Genomic DNA, 16,905 nt, shown 5'->3' with positions numbered 1-16,905 from the left:
CCAGGAAACCCAAGCCCGACTCCCGTAGACCACGCCCAGGCCACGCCTCCTGCGGAGTTCCGCCCTCGGCTTGCTCCGCCCTTCTAGGTCTGGGGCGTGAGAGTCTGGGCTTGGCCGGAGGACAGTAGCATCGGTCCTAGGAAGACAGGGCCATTTCCTTCCCGGCGGGGGTCAAATCCTCGGGAAGCCGAGCCATCCTGTCCAGCTACCTGTCCCAAGCGGGGCGCAGGCCGTGTCGCCTCTCTAGGAGGCTCCGGAGAACCGGCCACGCTGACCCTCTCAGGTGCAGAAAGCAAGCTTCCCCCGGCCCGCTGGGGAAGATTCCCAGCTACACATCCAGCCGGGGCATCTGAGGGCTGGAGCCAAGCCAGGCGTGCCCGATAGACCGGTGGAGAGCGCTCTCGCCTGACTGCCCGTCCTCCTCACCCGGACCCAGACTCGGCACCGCACCGTCACCGGGCGGCAGTGGGGGGGCTGCGCAGTCACGCGCGCACCACACTTGCGCTCAGAAGCGCGCAAGGCTCTCTCTCTCCGCCCCGCACACCTGGGCTCCGCCCCCTGGTCCCTGGCCGGCGGTCGAAGGCTTTTGGGGACCCAGAGCGGCTGCGGCAGCGCCCCCTTTCTCCTTCCCTTTCCACGGCTGGAGTTGTCCGGAGCCTGTCGCCGGTCCCAACCAGCCCTCATCCCTTTCCATCCTTCCCTCCCCCCACCCCTGCCGCGGCACCGGTATCTGCAGCCGCAGCCCGGAGCCCTTGAGGCGGCGAAGGGGGGAGGGGAAGGAAGCAAGTGATGAGCGCCGGGAGGGCGTCGGGGGCCCTGAGCCGGACTAGGACGCCCCTGGAACCGGAGCCGGAGCCGGAGCCAGAACCAAACCACCGGTACCGGGTGGGCCAGGTGGTCAGGACGGGAGAACCCGAAAGGCGGGAGGGGGGTGTGTGTGAGACAATACAGGAAGGGGAAGGGGCTGCGGAGGCCTGACTCAGGCCCGCGCAGAAGAGATGTGGACGCTGACTCAGGCACTATCCTTGTGCTGGCCGCCTGAGAATTCCGTCCCATCTCGCTCTGCAGTGTCCTTGGGAGGGACGAAAGCTCAGGCCAAGCTGGAAAGGGGGAGCTCTGGGCGTCGGGGAAGCGGGACCAGGGTCGTGGAAGAGGGCCTGCGCAGCCGCCGTCTGACACCCCTGGCCCGGACCAGCACCCCTGGCACGGACAGCTCCTTGGTTGGGTCGGGGGTGGGGCCAGACCTCAGAGGCTTGTCTGTCTTGAATCCTGAGGACGGCATTCCTAACCCTCCCCCCATCCTTAGCTGCAGCCCCCTAACTCCAGGAGCCGCCCTGGCCCGTGCTCACCCGCCAGGGCCTCATGTCGGAACCACAGCCTGACCTGGAACCGCCCCAGCATGGGCTGTACATGCTCTTCCTGCTTGTGCTGGTCTTCTTCCTCATGGGCCTTGTAGGCTTCATGATCTGCCACGTGCTCAAGAAGAAGGGCTACCGCTGCCGCACCTCGAGGGGCTCGGAGCCTGATGACGCCCAGCTCCAGCCCCGTGAGTGAACAGCCTAAAATCTGGCTCAATCACCTTCCTCCATCACCCTTCTCCCCACACCTCTTCCTGGCCAACAGACCCAGGCTAAATCCTGACCAAGATAGGAGGCCTAGTAACGCTTTCTTGAGTCAGTAAATGGGGTGCCACCACCCTGAAAGCAGGGCTAGAGAAGGCACCGTGGGTGGGAAGGGCCCACTGGTGGTAGTCTTGGACTCCCACTGATTTTCTCTTCTTTTCTGCCCTGGTCCTTGAAATGCTAAGGTACAGCATGATGCAGTTTGGTAAAGGGGTAGGTCTTGAGCAATAAGCCATAGAAACCACCAGGTAACGTACCTTCAAGGTTGATCCATTTCCCACTGCCTCACCAACTTCTTTCATCCTTCAGCTGAGGACGATGACATGAATGAGGACACAGTAGAGAGAATTGTTCGCTGCATCATCCAAAATGAAGGTGGGTGTAGGCTGTCCCCTTGTCCCCCAGCTCCTCGACTTTCTCTTGCCCTTGCCTTTGCCTCCACTGACCCCTTCTTTTCCTTCTCCCCTCAGCCAACGCTGAGGCCCTGAAGGAGATGCTGGGGGACAGTGAAGGAGAAGGGACAGTGCAGCTGTCCAGGTGAGCTGGAAACATGGGCCAGTATGATTTAGCTTGCCTTGGAGAGTATCCTCTCCTCAAGGACATTCCTCTCCCAGTCTCCTTGCATGATTAGGGTGACAGGGGAGAGTAAGGCTGAATAATGGACAGGAAGAAGAGAGTTTGGTAAAAATCCTGAATCCTCCAAACCACATCTCTCCTTTAGATGTCATCAAGCCTAACCTTCATCCCTTATGCCACTCCCCTGGGTTAAACATTGCTCACTTTTTAGCCCAGAGAGGGAAAACAACACATGGTCAGTAACATCTTCATATTCAGTTTATTAGATAAAGACAATAAAAGAATGGTGCGGCCTGGGGGAAGTGGGACATCTAGGGGGGTTTAAGGAGCACGCTGAAAGAATAGGAACAAACAGAACAGGAAGAAAAATGGGAATGTCCCCCCCTGCTCCCTTCCTCCCTACCGTCCAGCGTGGATGCCACCTCCAGCCTGCAAGACGGAGCCCCCTCCCATCATCACACAGTGCACCTGGGCTCCTCAGCCCCATGCATCCACTGCAGCCGCAACAAGAGACCCCCACTTGTCCGTCAGGGACGCTCCAAGGAAGGAAAGAGTCGCCCCCGGCCTGGGGAGACCACCGTGTTCTCTGTGGGCAGGTGGGTATATAGAGTACCCCAGCGACAGGGAGGTTGATGTTGGGGTCCAGTGCTCAGGCATTTGACTCCAAAGGTGGGCCCTGGCTCTTTCTTCCTGGACTGGGAGCTACAGCAGGAGTCAGGCTGCACAATGTGCCCCACAACCTGAGGCTATCTCCCCTGCCTTAGATCAGAAGGACATGGCTCTCAAACCCAGGATGTCCCTGACCAGAGGGAAGGGCCAAGCAGTCTTTGAGAGGTGGCCCTAAGCCCCAGTGTCCCCTCCTCTCCCAGGTTCCGGGTGACGCACATTGAGAAGCGCTATGGGCTGCACGAGCATCGTGATGGCTCTCCTACGGACAGGAGCTGGGGGTCTGGTGGTGGGCAGGACCCAGGAGGCGGCCAGGGGCCTGGGGGAGGGCAGCCCAGGACAGGGATGCCTGCCATTGAAAGCCTTCCCCCTGAGAGGCCGCAGCCCCCGGCCCTCGCCAGTACCCCCATGCAGAATGGAGGACTCAGGGACAACAGCCGAGTCCCTCGTGCACTTGAGGGGAACCCTGGAGCCTCTACAGAGCCGATGCTCGGGGCTGGAGGGAGGGGCCCAAGCCCAGGGCCAGCCAGAAAAGAAGCAAACGGACGGCCAAGCAAACAGGACACCTCAGATCACCAGGTATGAAGACATGGCCAGTGCTGCAATGGGCTGAGCTCTTATTGCCCCTTTCTGCGAGGCCACTGGTATGACCCACCTCCTGTTCTCTCATTGTCCACCCCTCCTCTCTCTCAGGTGTCCCCACCACGGGGAGCAGGGGGTATGTGAGGTGAGTCTGCCTGGGCCCCAAGTCAATCTTATCCTCCCAACCCCTATATGAAACTACCTCAGCCCATCAGTTCCCTGAATCCCAGGGGTCAACTGCAGGCTCAGCCTTTGGTACATATTCCTTGGTTTGGTGGTGGGGAGTGACCATGTGCTCCAGGGGGTAGGGAAGGTCCTGCAGCCTCTGGGGAAAAGTGGGGGCTCCGCTTGAATAGGAGGCAACAGTCACCCTTCCTTTCCTCCAAGCCGCCTCCTTCACTGTGCTGACGGACTACCAGCTGGCAGGCCAGGGAGTGGGTTGGGCATGAAGCCCCTCCCCTCCCCTGGACAGCACTGCCCCCCAGCTGAGGGACCCACTCTACTTCCACCTGGAGTTGCACAGTCTCAGGCTGGGGGTACCTGGGGAGAAGTCTCATCCCTGGCCCTCAGCCTCTTCCCCTTCCCCTGCCTGCCCTCAGGCCACCTGACCTACCTTCCCCATCACCTCACTCCATATGCTAGAGCGTGGCGCCTGGGAGTAGGCCCCTGCCCTTGGTGGGCCCTTAAAGCAATAGCACCTTAGGCCCTCTGCCCTCTTGGCACAAGAGGCCCAGGCCCTGGCTCGGGCTCTGTGCCCTTTATTCACTGTCAATAAATCCACTCAGACCATTACAGCTGCTTTGCATACTGGCTCCAGCTCCTTCTGACAGGCCTATCCCTGTCCCAGGCCCCAACCCCAGTGGCTCTGGAATCTGCAGTGGGGTGGTTCACAGAACCAGGGTGGAGACAGAAATGAGCCAGAGCCACTCAAGACTTTGGGGAACAAATTCCAGTCCCAGAGATTTCAGGGTAGTTTACCACCCTAGAGATGGGGTGGTGGCAGAAGAGAAGGGGTAGTTTCAGCCCTAAAGATGGCTAAAGGATCATGGAGAAAAAGGAATGGGTTCCAGCCCCAGAAATGGGCAGAGAAGTAGTGTCTACCCCTGAAGGTGAGAATGGAAATCAGGGAGATTCCAGCATTTGACTGTGTCGCTTTGGATCACCATGGGGAGGGGCAGTCTGATAGCACGGACATGGGGCAGCAGCATCACTGGGGGATGGAGATTCCCCCTGGCTTCAGGTGAGGGGATCTGGGTGGCCAGGATCCGGGGCTTTAGCCGGAGGGGGAGGCGGTGGACGCATCTGTAGGAAACACACAGTCAGTGCTCCCGGGGCTTCCTTTGCGGATATCCCATCCATTCCCTCCGCCTCTGCAGATAGAACAGGACAAATTGGAGTGACCCCTCTTCCAACACTCTCCTCCAAGGGAGGGGCCCTTACCGGCCTGAGTCGAGGTGCCATCATGTCCAGGGACCCAGGGCAGTCCAGGTCTTGATCTGGAAATAAGAACCACAAGTCAGCCTACTGACTTTATTTTGTTCACTTCTGTATCTCCAGCTCTTAGGACCGTGAAAGTCACTCAGTTGTGTCCAACTCTTTGCGATCCCATGAACTATACAGTCCATGGAATTCTCCAGGCCAGAATACTAGAGTGGACAGCTGTTCCCATCTCCAGGGGATCTTCCCAACCCAGGGATTGAACCCAGGTCTCCCACATTGCAGGCGGATTCTTTACCAGTTGAGCCACCAGGGAAGCCCAAGAATACTGGAGTGGGTAGCCTATCCCTTCTCCAGGGAATCTTCCAGACCCAGGAATCGAAACAAGGTTCCTGCATTGCAGGTGGATTCTTTACCAGCTGAGCTACTAGGACCATGGCACTCTGTAAATATTTTCTGATTTAACAAATAGTCACTAACCTGGGTCATAACATCCATCAATCCATCCAACCTCAACACTTACTGGGCACCTGCTGTATACTCAGCCCTGCTAAAGGTACCAGAGTAGGGGAGGTGGGATCAGAGCACCCCCACCCCTAATGGCTGTCAGCGACTGAATAATGAAACACCAACAAACACAATGAATGAGTACTAAGGTATTCAAAGTAAACTAAGGGTGCTGGAGAAGTAGGGTGCAGAACATGGTAACAGGGGCTCCAGGGTCAGGGAGAGAGGTGCAGAGAAGAAAGTGGAAATACCTTTTAGAAGAGATGGTTTTGGAAAAGATGGACGAGGAAAATGATGCAAACCAGATGTTTGCAAGGATTCAACAACACTAAGGATGTGTATTGGGAAAACACTGTGGGAGAAACTGGCTAATTTTAATAATAATGAGAAACAGTTACTCATTGCATACTTGCTATGTGCCCAGCACAACGCTGGGTACCCTACAGACATCTCTTTAACTGTCAAAACTCAATGAGGGAGGAATCTTCCTCCTCACTCTGTAAAGGCCCAGACAAGTTAAATTGCACGCGAGGAAGTCTGGGCAGAGTTTGACCAATGGGCCTGGCTCCAAAGCCCAAACTCTTCTACCATAGAGCCTGAGGGAGGAGGAGGTTCCTGAGGGCAGGCAGAGGGACTAAGTATAACCCAAGAGTCCCAGACTTCCTGTTTCTTACCCTCCCGGGGGCCCAGCTACTTCTACTCACCACCAGGCAGGACCAGTGCAGGGGATCCATCCACAGCAGAGGTGGGCACAGGAGGGGAGAAGCTGGGAGGGGAAGGGGATGGCAGCATCTGGGAATGAGAGGGCAAAGGCTTATTCCTGGCATGTGGGAAGGTTTCACCAGCTATTCCTCCCATCCCATCTTCAGTTCCTACCCCATCACATCCCAAGCTAGAAAGCAGCCAAATGCTTGTATATGGGTAAGGTTGTAGATGATACACGTTTCAACAGCCCATATGTATTAACACTTAATATGTCCCAGGCATCTTGCTGGCACTTCACATGCACTAAAAATTTATGCATTCCTCACCACCACCCCATGAAGGAGGTATTTGATGATTACTATGTCAGAGGTAACACTCAGATTAAACCGTCTATCCCAAATCACAGATCTAGTTAGTGACAAAATCTTGCTAGAACAATAGATATCATATATCAAAGCACCTCCTAGGGGCCATTGGGCTAAGCCTTTTACCTCCATTATCTCACATCAGGAAAGTTAGTCTCCTGGAAAAGATATCATTATCCACCTTCTACATGCAGGTGAAGAAACAAGCTCAGAGAGGCCTAATCATTGCCTAAAGTAATCGAATAGGAATCTGAACTTAAATCCAGCTCTAAAACATAACAACCAAACTCTTATGAAGACTGCCTTGCTTTCCCTTTTCTCTGGAGGCCCAAGCCACAATACAGGGAATGGGGTATTAAGATGAATATGGGATCTCCGTGAATGGGAAGGTCAACCAGAGATGCCTGGGGACCCAGGGAAAAGGAAGGCTCACCTGCTCAGGGTCTGAGAGTTCAGATGGTCCTGGGGGGCCAAGTAGCTCCTCCACCAGCAGGGAGGGGAAGACCCCAACATGGCCCCCAAATTCTCCCCTCCAGAAGCCGTCATCCACTCCATCCTGGGCCCGGGGCAGCAGGCGGATGAGCGCCCCCTCAGGGAAGCTCAGCTCCTCGGCGCTCTGTCCAGTGTAGCTGTACAGTGCACGAGCCAGGAACGCTGTAGAAGCCCAGGAGAGATGGTGAGGGGAGGAGGTAAGCAGCGTGCCCTGGACCACGACACCCCAGGGCCACAATGACTCAGCAATTCTTGTCCCTTTCTTACCTGTGGGCTCTGCCCCCAAAGGGTTGTCGCCGTCACAGCTGCTCTCAGGGAAGGAGAGGTCCGCGAAGTTGAGATAGCGCTCAGGGACAAAGCCTACCTCACCGTGCTGGTTCCGAGCCTGCTCTCCCAGCAACGTGAACAGAAAGTGGGCTTGCCTCAGCTGTCCATGGCCCTGGCCCTTCTTTCAGGCTTCCAGCTTTTCTGGCTGGGTCTTTATGGGCCACAGAGAAGTCCCTCCCCCTGCTCCCTTGCCAAGGTCTGAGCCCCAGGTCCCTACCCACCTTGACCCATTCGTCGGCATCTCCCTCCTCTATGACCTCCAGCCACTCGCCCTCTGTGATGGTCAGCTCATCCTCACGTCCTGCCTGGGCCCCATAAAGAAGAATTCAGGACTGGTTGTCCCCTAGCCCTGATGGTCTGAGGTCCTTACCCCCATTCACACCTGATAGCCAAACACCACATGGGCGGGGCAGGGGAGGGGCCTGGTGGCCAGGGCTGTTGGGGCAGGCTCCTCAAAGAGTTCCCCAGTCTCCTCACATTCCTCAAAGTCAGACAGCTCAGCATCCTCAGCCTGTAGGGGCAGAGAAAAGACATCACTGTGAGGCCCGGTCTCAAGTACCCTCTGTGTCTCCCACTCCTTCATCCTTCCGTTAACCTTGTGGATCCTCCTCCAAGGCAGTACCACCCCACCGTTCACCCTGGATCACAGGGAGTCGTCACACAGCAGGAGAACACTAATGATAATCACAGAGTTACAGTAGTGAGTGCTTACTGTGTGCCAGGCACAGTGCTATGTATCTTATGTACCTTGTCTTAAGCTTCTTAATGGCATGCATGCTCAGTCATGTCCAACTCTTTGCAACCCCATGGACTATAGCCTGCCAGGCTCCTCTGTCCGTGGAATTTTCTCAGGCAAGAATACTGGAGTGGGTTGCCATTTCCTACTCCAGGGGATCTTCATGACCCAGGGATCAACCCACATCTTCTGCACCTCTTGCATGGGCAAGCGGATTCTTTACCACTGGTGCCACCAGAGAAGCCAAGTTTCTTAATAACCCTGTGTTATTTTGTGGAACTACCAACCTCATTTTACTTATGAGGAAACTGAGGCTCAGAAAGCTTAAATCACTTTCCAAGATCACACAGCTAGTAAATGGAGTGTCTGGTACTCAAACTGCTTACAGCCTGTTCTCAGGACCTTAGTTCATCACCACCGTTCTATATTCACAGTAAAAGTTAACTGAGAACTCTCTCTGTTACAAACTGTGCCAAGAATTAAACACTTAAGTGATTCCATTCAAGCCTCACAACAACCTGTTGAGTTACGTACCATTGTAATTCCTCTTTCATAAGGTCCGCTTTCCACTAGGGCTCTTTACCCTCCCAAGTGTGTAAGGCTGAGTGGAGGGAGCTCACCGTGGGAGAGAAGTCCCTCTGGGACAGCCGGGCCTCGCTGAGCCGTCGCTCCTGCTCCACCTCATCCTGGGCCTGGGTCATGGCTGGCTTCAGCCAGTGCTGCACGTCCAGGCCAGCTCCCTGCAGCAGGGCCAGGCGGGCAGCCCCCTTCACCTGGCTCACCTGACGTGGGGAAGAGGGGTCAACCCAGACGATGGCTGGGTCTGCCTTTGGGAAGTGAGTGGAGCCTCCCCAGGTATATCCACCCTCTACGACCTCCTGCTTGCAGTCTCCCCACCATCAAATGGAGTGGAGGAGGCCGGCGGAGGTGTGATCTCAGTGGCCCTAAACCCATGGCATGGTGCCTCACCTGGGCCCGTCGGATGCTCTCCCTTACTTCCTGCAGCCGCTGTTCTATGCCTGGAGCCTCTCGCTCTGGAGCCTGCTGCCGCCTCTGCTCCAGCCGCTGCAGCACCTGGTTGGGGAGGTGGAGGACAGGGGAGGGTGGAGATACCATGGGGCACAACTTAGAACAACCTGGTAGTTAGCTAGTTGCTTCACATGCATTCTGTCATTTAATCTTCCCTGGGATGTGGGTGCTATTATTAGCCCCACTTTAATGACAAGGAAACTGAGGTCCAAAGAGCTGAAGTCACTCAGTACCCTCTTACTCAGGGTTATATAACTAGGAAGCAACAGAGCAGGATTGGAGTCCAGGTGAGTCTTGCTCCCAAGACTATGCTCTTAATTACTGTGCCACACTGTCGGCTTGAATTACTCTTCCCTCCCCTCCTGCCTACAGCCCCATGACATCCCTCAGTGACTCTGGGACCCCCATCTCTCAGCATTTCTTGCCCAGCCATGACACCTGCACCCCACCTCACCCGATGCCCATGATGCTGGATCTTATAGTCTCGGGCAGCTCGGCTCGTCCAGCGTTGAACTTCTTTCTCCAGGCCACTCTCCCCTGCCACACCTCCTGCACCCCCTTCCAGCTCCAGGACACACACCTGAATGAATAGGGAGCTATGAGGACTACCTGACGCTGCTTCTTTACACCTCCTCCCTACAGTTCCCTCCTTATCTCCTCCCCACAAACAGGTGGGAGCACACACCTATGACTGTGGACACAGGTGTGCTTCCATGTGGACACACAAACACAGTCCTGGAAATGGGATCCAGGTTGAGGGGAAGAGGCAGAATGAAAAAGACAGTGAAGTGAAAAGAGAGAAGGATGGGATAAAGAGTGTTAATCTGTATCCTGGTGGGAGGGAGGTGAACTGGGGTTCTGAAACCCTCTCTCCATGGTTTAACAGTCTCTAAGTAAATTCCACAGGCTTCCCTGGCGGCTCAGTGGTAAAGAATCTGCCTATCCATGCAGGAGGAGATGTGGGTTTGAGCCCTGAGTTGGGATGACCCCCTGGAGAAGGAAATGGCAACCCACTCCAGTATTCTTGCCTGGGAAATCCCATGAACAGAGGAGCCTGGTGGGCTACAGTCCATGGGGTCACAAAAGAGTCGGACATGACTGAGCAACTAAAGAACAACAAAGTTAATACTAGGATGTGAATAATGGGAGAGAGGCCTAAACCACAGTCCCCTTTACAACCGGCCTGGATCCACCTAACACAGAGGTCTCACCTGATCATTCCCTGCTGGCTGAAACTGCTGAGGTGGGGTGGGGGAAAACACTCCAGGTTCCTGAAGAAAAAGCTCCAGATCCTGCTCCCAGCTTACCTTGGGGGTTGGAAAAAATCAAAGTCAGCCACTCAGTGGCTCCCTCTCCAAGCTTGTCCCCAGCCTTTCTTGGAAGAGAAAGGACAAAGTGCGAAGGAAATGGGCAGACATGTGGTGGGGAAGGCTGTACTGGGAGAGAAGGGTAAAGAGGATCTCTGGAGGGCTCCAATAGGGCACAGCCCTCACCTGGGAGGTCGCTTGCCTCCCGCGGCGAGCATGCTCCAGGGCCATCTCTGCAGCTTCCAGCTCTGTGCGGCTCAGTGAGGTCAGTGGGTCCCTCAGGTGTTCTAATAGCTCAGTGACCAGAGCCTGGAAAGAGTCCCAAGATGCTGACACTACCCTCCCCACAAGCAGGCTCTCTGTCCAGGTTTGGGTGGGAGATGGGCATGAGGTATGCGAAACTGGGAAGGAATAAGACATTGTTATTGCTTCTAAAAAGAGACCCTCTTGTGTACACAGCACTTAACAGTTTAAAAAGCATTTTCACATTCATTCTCTCCCTTGAGCCCCATTAGTCTTATAAAGTAGTCTGAGCAGGGGTTATTCCCTGTTGAGGAAACAGGAGTTCAGAAGGGTTAAGTGTTGTGCACAATGTCACGCAGCCAGCTAGAAGCAGAAGCCAGGAATGTCTCTTCTGCCCATTTTAAGCAGGCTAGCTCCCCCGCCCTACTCAGCCTGTCGGTGATAGGAAGCAGGGAGAGGCACTCCCTGCAGAGAGGCAGGGGTATCTAGGCTGAGACTAGCCTTGAGCAGGGCCGGCAGTTCTTCCTGGTAGTAGTGGTCAAGGTGGGCATTGGTGGCCACCAAGTTGAGCAGGTACTCATTGCGGGCTGCTCTCAGCTGCTGGGAGTACTGGGCCGACTGGGCAGACAGCTAGGAGAGGAACACAGGTGTCAGCTGGGAGCTCTAGACTCTTGGGGGTCTTCCAAGGCCAACCCAGATCCAGAAGGAATTCTCACATTATTGAGATAACTGGCAAACTATACTAAAAATTTTATATATTCACAACTCCTGATCAAAATCCTCTAGTGGAAACTACATACATTTAAAAGAAAATCCCAACTGCTCCTTACCATGGTCTACCAGGGCCAACATGAGCTGGCCCCAGCACCCTCTCTCTTTCCACAGGGCTTGTCCCCCTGCTCACAGTGCTCCAGCCACCCTGGCCTTCTCTCAGTTCCTTGAGCCTACAGTTATTCTCACTTCAGAGCCTTTGCACTTATCATTGCCTCTCCCTAGAATGTTCTTCCCCTACATCTTTGCACAGCTGGTTCCTTCTTGACACTCAGCCCACCTGTTCAGAGAAGCTTTCCCTCTAAATCGGAGAAGGCAATGGCACCCCACTCCAGTACTCTTGCCTGGCAAATCCCATGGATGTAGCAGCCTGATGGGCTGCAGTCCACAGGGTCGCTACGAGTCGGACACGACTGAGGGACTTCACTTTCAATTTTCACTTTCATGGATTGGAGGAGGAAATGGCAACCCACTCCAGTACTCTTGCCTGGAGAATCCCATGGACGGGGGAGCCTGGTGGGCTGCCGTCTATGGGGTCGCACACAGTTGGACACGACTGAAGCTACTTGGCAGCAGTAGCAGCCCTCTAAATTACACTCCCCTGTTATGCTTTATCAAAGGACCTTCTTTTCTTTTCATTTATTCCGAATCTTTGTTTATTTACTATCTGTCCCCCCCAACCAGGCTGTGAAGGCAGGAACTCTACTGGTAGTGTTCCCCCCTGTATCCCCCGTGTTTCAAACAATGCCTAGTACATAAAAGTCCTCAATAAGTGCATAAAAAAGGAACAAAACAAAGGTACTATGTCTATTTTATAGATGAAGAAAATGAGCCTCAGAGAGAACAAGTTTACCAAGGTCATGCACCAAGGAAGTAGGGTAGCCTGGATTCATCCCAGTCTCTCTGACTTATGCCCGAGTTCCAAACCACTAGACTAATCTGTCCACCTCTCCCTGTCCCCACTCATGCCCACATCCTCTGAACCTTGGTGCTGAGTTTCTGAAGACTGGTCCGAGTGTGAAAGAGGCCATGGTCACTTCGGTTAAGCCTGTGCAGGCAAAGGAAAAGAGTGGAGGTCAGACCCAGCCATGGTGCCTTGGCTCTACACCCTGTCCCCAGGCTTCCCAACTCCCCATCAGCCCACCTGGCCTGGACATCAGCAGCCTTCTCCTGGGCCAAGGCCCAGACGCGTTCCCGCTGCCCATACAGCTTTCGGCTTCGGCTCAGCTCCCGGACAGACTGCAGCACCTCAGCCTGTGCCCTCTGGAGGTTCTCTGCTCCCTAGGGGCGTGGACACAGAAGTCCTGATCCAGACCACCTCCATCCCTGAGTCAGCCCTTCCTTCACCCCATCCACTGAACCATACCTTCCGAAGCACCTGCTCCTTGGCACTCCGCCCCGTGCCCCCAGCCAGGTCACGGTATCGATCAGATGCCTGGAGCCGGGCTTGGCCCCCAGCCACCGTGGCATCTAGCAGGCAGCGCCAGGCACCGAACACCATCCTGCCTCTCCCCAGAGAAAGAATGTGTTAAGGAGGGGAGCACTCCAAAGCTTCACAAGACGCCCCCCTCCCAGCACCATGGGAGACAGACAGCTTTCCCATCCCCCTAGTCTGGGAGCCCATCAATCGATCCGCCCATTATCTCAGCCACAAGGATCCCTCTTGCCCTCCACCGCCATCCAGTGTCCTTGCTGGGTCAGCTGCTCTCCTCCTGCTGTATCAGCTCCACCTACAGCTCACGTGCCCTCCCCACAGGTTCCTGGGGTTGAGTGCCTCATTCCTTCTTGGCCCCTAGTTCCCCCCACCCCACCCCACTATGGGACTCACCTGCTGTCCATCTCCCCACTCCGGTGTCCTTCCCTCTTCAAGAATGGCCCAGCCAGTTTCTGGAGTGCCTGGTGGGAAAATCATCACAGACCCAATTCCTTTTCAAAGACCCCAATGTGTGAGAACACAGGACCAGAATATGATAATATCCCTCACTTTGCTAAGTGCTTTACATGCATTAACCTATTCCATCCTTGCAAGAACCCTGCGTGAAGGTACAATTATTGTTATTCCCATTTTACAGAGAAAGAAATTGAGGCCCAGAAGGTTAAGTAACTTGTCCAAGGTCACACAACTAAACAGTACCACAGCAGGCGCTTGACACACACATGCCTGATTCTAGGCACAAGCTCTTGACCAGAACAGGAGTATGTGTGGAGCCACACTGCTGGTGGTGTAAAGGAGGCCAGAACAAAAGGGAAGGTTCAGAGAAAAGAGTCCCATACCTGCCCATACTCCCGTTCAATGGCCGCCCTCTGCTTGCTGTAGGATCTGTGAAGATTGAGGGGGTGGGGTGGGGGTGGTGTTCCTGTTTGGTCCATTTCTCCCACCCTCCATCCTCTCTTCAGGGTGGGCAGGAAGGGGTGGGGAGTCGGGCCTAGAGAGTGACTACACTGACACTGAAGAGAGAGTCCTTGAGATCACCTCGGGCAGCCGCAACACAGGACAACCGCACCTCCGTGCTCAGAGACTCAGCAGGATCCTCCCTACCCCTGAAAAACCATCTGTGGGCTTGGAGGTGAGGACGCATGGGGCCCTGGGTAGAGTCTGCCAGCCTTCCAACAGGTCTGGAAGGGGGGAAGGGTTCTGTCCAAAGCTTGATTGTGGGGGTGGCGGGGCGGTGTGGGGCGAAGGGCTTTGACGGAGGGTCCCAATGTGTTTATATGTGTTGGAGTGGGCGGAAGGATAATTTCCATCCGGTATGAGAGAGGCCTAGGGTGAAGGACTTGAATGGGCAGGTTGGAGAGCTCTTCACCCCCGCCCGCCCCGACAGCTGTAGTATGTTGGAGAAGGGGCGGAGCACGTGACAGAGAAAGTGGGGGTATGTGGAGGGGGTCAGGGGCTACCTGATATCCTCCAGTAGGTCTGCCTCTCTCTGCTGCCGGGTCTGAAGGATGCTCAGCTGCTCCAGGAAGCGAAGCTTCACCTCCTGGGCCGGCTTCACCTGTAGGAGTAAAAAGAGGATGAAGACCCCTGGCTCGGCTGAAAAACACTCCGCGCTGGGAGCGGTGAGGGGGCGGGGCCAAGGAGGAGATGGGATGTTTCCTCGGTTACTTCTGGATTGGCCTTTGACCCCTTCCTACTCTTCGACCTCTCCGGGCGGGTCTGGTGCCCGCTTGGTCCCCATCACTCCCCCCGCCCGCCCGGAGTCCCCGTTTCCAGGCCAAGCTCACTTTTCGGGGCGGCGGCTGCATCTCCGCTCCGGCCCAGGCAGCGACTCGACTCCGGAACTCGAGGAAGCCCCGCCCACATTAAGCCCCGCCCCTGTCCAGCTCCGCCCTCGCCCCGCCCACGCCTGGTCAGTCAGCTTGCTGCGCGGCAGAGCGCGAGGGGGCCGCAGAGAAACTAAACCTCCGTTACTGCTGTGAATACCCCGGAAAGGGTCCGCGCCGCCCGGTGGACGCTGAGTCCGCTGGACAATAGGGGGGAACCTCAGGTTTCTGTGTCAAGACGCCTGGGTTCTATTTCTAGTACGGAGCTGCTGACTCAGCCCATAATTATTTCTAATCATTCATTTACATATGCAGATCTCTAATCCTGACGCGACGGCTGAAGGAAGGCGAGGAACTCATTCTGTGACCAGGAAAACTGAATCACTGGATACCTCACCGAAGATGCGTCTGATGAGGGAAACAGGGCTGGCCCTAGGCCTGTTCCCAATTCCCACTGAACTGGAAAAGCTGGCGTGTGAGCGAGGATGAGAAAGACGCCTGGAGCCTGGAAGGAACCAGTACCAGAGGAAAAGATAGTACATCCTGGGCCAATGGAGAAGGAACAACCAGCGGGCGTGAGCTGGGAGATGAACGTGGGGACCTGTGGCCTAGAAAGCCTCTATGACCTTTAGGTTCTGCACCCTTAAAGTTCTGCACCCCAGGACATACCCTGCTCCACCCCACCCCCGCACCACCTTCTGAAGATCAGCACACCCTTTCCTCATCCTTCTCACCTTTCCGTGGCTCACACCTCCTCACCACACCCGACTTGGAAAAGGGAGGTGTCTGTGGCCCAAATTCCAGATTCATATTTCCAACACCTCACCTCCATGAAGATCACCTCAGGAGATCTAAGTAGGTACCTCAAACTTTTAAAACAGCTCCTTCCACCTGATCCTTCCCCAGTCTCCTCTCCCAGTTAACATACTAAATGGAACCATTCTCCATACAGTGAAGAAAGTCATAAACCCAGAGTCTATGTGCCTTCCCTTCTACCCCCACATTCCATCCATCAGTTCAGTTTGTCACTCAGTTGTGTCCGATTCTTTGAGACCCCATGGACTGCAGCACACCAGGCCTCCCTGTCCATCACCAACTCCCAGAACTTACTCAAACTCATGTCCATTGAGTCGGTGATGCCATCCAACCATCTCATCCTCTGTCGTCCCCTTCTCTTCCTACCTTCAATCTTTCCCAGCATCAAGGTCTTTTCCAATGAATCGGTTCTTCACATCAGGTGGCCAAAGTATTGGAGTTTCAGCTTCAGCATCAGTCTTTCCAATGAATATTCAGGACTGATTTCCTTTAGGATGGACTGGTTGGATCTCCTTGCAGTCCAAGGGACTCTCAAGACTCTTCTCCAATACCACAGTTCAAAAACATCAATTCTTTGGCACTCAACTTTCTTTATAGTCCAGCTGTCACATCCATACATGACTACTGGAAAAACCATAGCTTTGACTAGATGGACCTTTGTTGGCAAAGTAATGTCTCTGCTTTTTAATATGCTGTCTAAGTTGTTCATAACTTTCCTTCTAAGGAGTAAGCATCTTTTAATTTCATAGCTGCAGTCACCATCTGAAGTGATTTTGGAGCCCCCCAAAATAAAGTCTGTCACTATTTCCACTGTTTCCCCATCTATTTCCCATGAAGTGATGGGACTGGATGCCATGATCTTCGTTTTCTGAATGTTGAGCTTTAAGCCAACTTTTTCACTCTCCTCTTTCACTTTCATCAAGAGGCTCTTTAGTTCTTCACTTTCTGCCATCAGCGTGGTGTCATCTGCATATCTGAGGTACTGATATTTCCATCAGCAAGTCTTAAATGTTCTATCTCCCACTTAATAACTTCTCTCAATTTCTAGAACCAACAGCCTGGTCCAAGCCCCCATTATCAGTCTCCCATATGGTCTGGTACCTGGTCTCTTTGCTTTCCGTCTTCCCCCCAACAACCCATTGTACAGAAAACAGCCTGAGTGATCAATCTTTTCTAAAAAAGGAGAAAATTTCATCCCTCTCTTCCCTAAAAATCTTCGATTGCTTCATAGTAAAATCATGGCCTACAAGACTGTGCATGATCAGGTCCCTGCCCATCTTTCCCCCTCAGCCCATACTGTGGTGTCACTCCAGTCCTCTTGCTCTTCCCCCAATATGCCAAGTCCCTTTGCACTGCAGACCCTTCATAGCTACTGCCTTTCCATTCCTTCTGGAGTGCTCCTTCTCCCAGCATTCCACATGCCTGGCTTCTTATTCTTACATTTCAGCTCTTCACAGAAACCC

At 54.5% G+C, this 16,905-nt stretch overlaps 2 protein-coding genes across 7 annotated transcripts; one reads left to right on the top strand and one right to left on the bottom strand.

Annotated features, from left to right (window-relative positions):
- The first annotated feature begins 92 nt into the window (after window positions 1-92).
- RELL2 (RELT like 2) lies at window positions 93-4,245 on the top strand. Of its 2 annotated transcripts, none has more exons than XM_040239866.1 (8): window positions 93-878; window positions 1,307-1,546; window positions 1,932-1,997; window positions 2,093-2,159; window positions 2,609-2,794; window positions 3,068-3,443; window positions 3,558-3,591; window positions 3,834-4,245. In XM_040239866.1, the coding sequence occupies exons 2-7, from the start codon at window positions 1,363-1,365 to the stop codon at window positions 3,588-3,590; spliced, it is 912 nt and encodes a 303-aa protein (XP_040095800.1). In that variant the 5' UTR covers window positions 93-878; window positions 1,307-1,362; the 3' UTR covers window position 3,591; window positions 3,834-4,245. The 2 variants fall into 2 exon arrangements, with proteins under 2 accessions (XP_040095800.1, XP_040095801.1); XM_040239867.1 differs by having other exon boundaries at window positions 481-885.
- Window positions 2,435-14,658, bottom strand: FCHSD1 (FCH and double SH3 domains 1). 5 transcript variants are annotated; one of them, XM_040239860.1, is made up of 20 exons: window positions 14,588-14,658; window positions 14,261-14,358; window positions 13,640-13,685; window positions 13,194-13,261; window positions 12,732-12,873; window positions 12,510-12,646; window positions 12,350-12,413; window positions 11,096-11,224; window positions 10,538-10,660; window positions 10,256-10,351; window positions 9,499-9,624; window positions 8,985-9,089; window positions 8,636-8,797; window positions 7,662-7,790; window positions 7,501-7,584; window positions 7,220-7,337; window positions 6,894-7,114; window positions 6,095-6,182; window positions 4,887-4,942; window positions 2,435-4,748 (listed from the first exon to the last, which is right to left on the bottom strand). In XM_040239860.1, exons 1-20 carry the CDS (start codon window positions 14,606-14,608, stop codon window positions 4,683-4,685), a joined length of 2,079 nt encoding a protein of 692 aa, XP_040095794.1. In that variant the 5' UTR covers window positions 14,609-14,658; the 3' UTR covers window positions 2,435-4,682. The 5 variants fall into 5 exon arrangements, with proteins under 5 accessions (XP_040095794.1, XP_040095795.1, XP_040095796.1 ...); XM_040239861.1 differs by having other exon boundaries at window positions 12,732-12,867; XM_040239862.1 differs by lacking the exons at window positions 13,640-13,685; window positions 14,588-14,658 and having other exon boundaries at window positions 14,261-14,339.
- Window positions 14,659-16,905: the final 2,247 nt, after the last annotated feature.

The sequence above is a fragment of the Oryx dammah genome, unplaced genomic scaffold (assembly GCF_014754425.2).
Source record: "Oryx dammah isolate SB20612 unplaced genomic scaffold, SCBI_Odam_1.1 HiC_scaffold_5, whole genome shotgun sequence".
Classification (NCBI taxonomy): Eukaryota; Metazoa; Chordata; class Mammalia; order Artiodactyla; family Bovidae; genus Oryx; species Oryx dammah.
Note: the sequence above shows the minus strand (reverse complement) of the source record. Positions and strands in the feature narration are given on the sequence as shown.

Bases quoted from the DNA above. Each gene is read 5' to 3' on its own strand.
- RELL2 (XM_040239866.1), top strand. From the start codon at position 1,363: ATGTCGGAACCACAGCCTGACCTGGAACCGCCCCAGCATGGGCTGTAC. The intron at 2,795-3,067 runs GTGGGTATATAG...CTCCTCTCCCAG, and splicing joins ACCGTGTTCTCTGTGGGCAG to GTTCCGGGTGACGCACATTG. The intron at 3,444-3,557 runs GTATGAAGACAT...CCTCTCTCTCAG, and splicing joins AGGACACCTCAGATCACCAG to GTGTCCCCACCACGGGGAGC.
- FCHSD1 (XM_040239860.1), bottom strand. From the start codon at position 14,608: ATGCAGCCGCCGCCCCGAAAA. The intron at 8,798-8,984 runs GTGAGGCACCAT...TCCCCACGTCAG, and splicing joins AGAGCATCCGACGGGCCCAG to GTGAGCCAGGTGAAGGGGGC. The intron at 7,115-7,219 runs GTAAGAAAGGGA...GGGCTTCTACAG, and splicing joins TTTGGGGGCAGAGCCCACAG to CGTTCCTGGCTCGTGCACTG.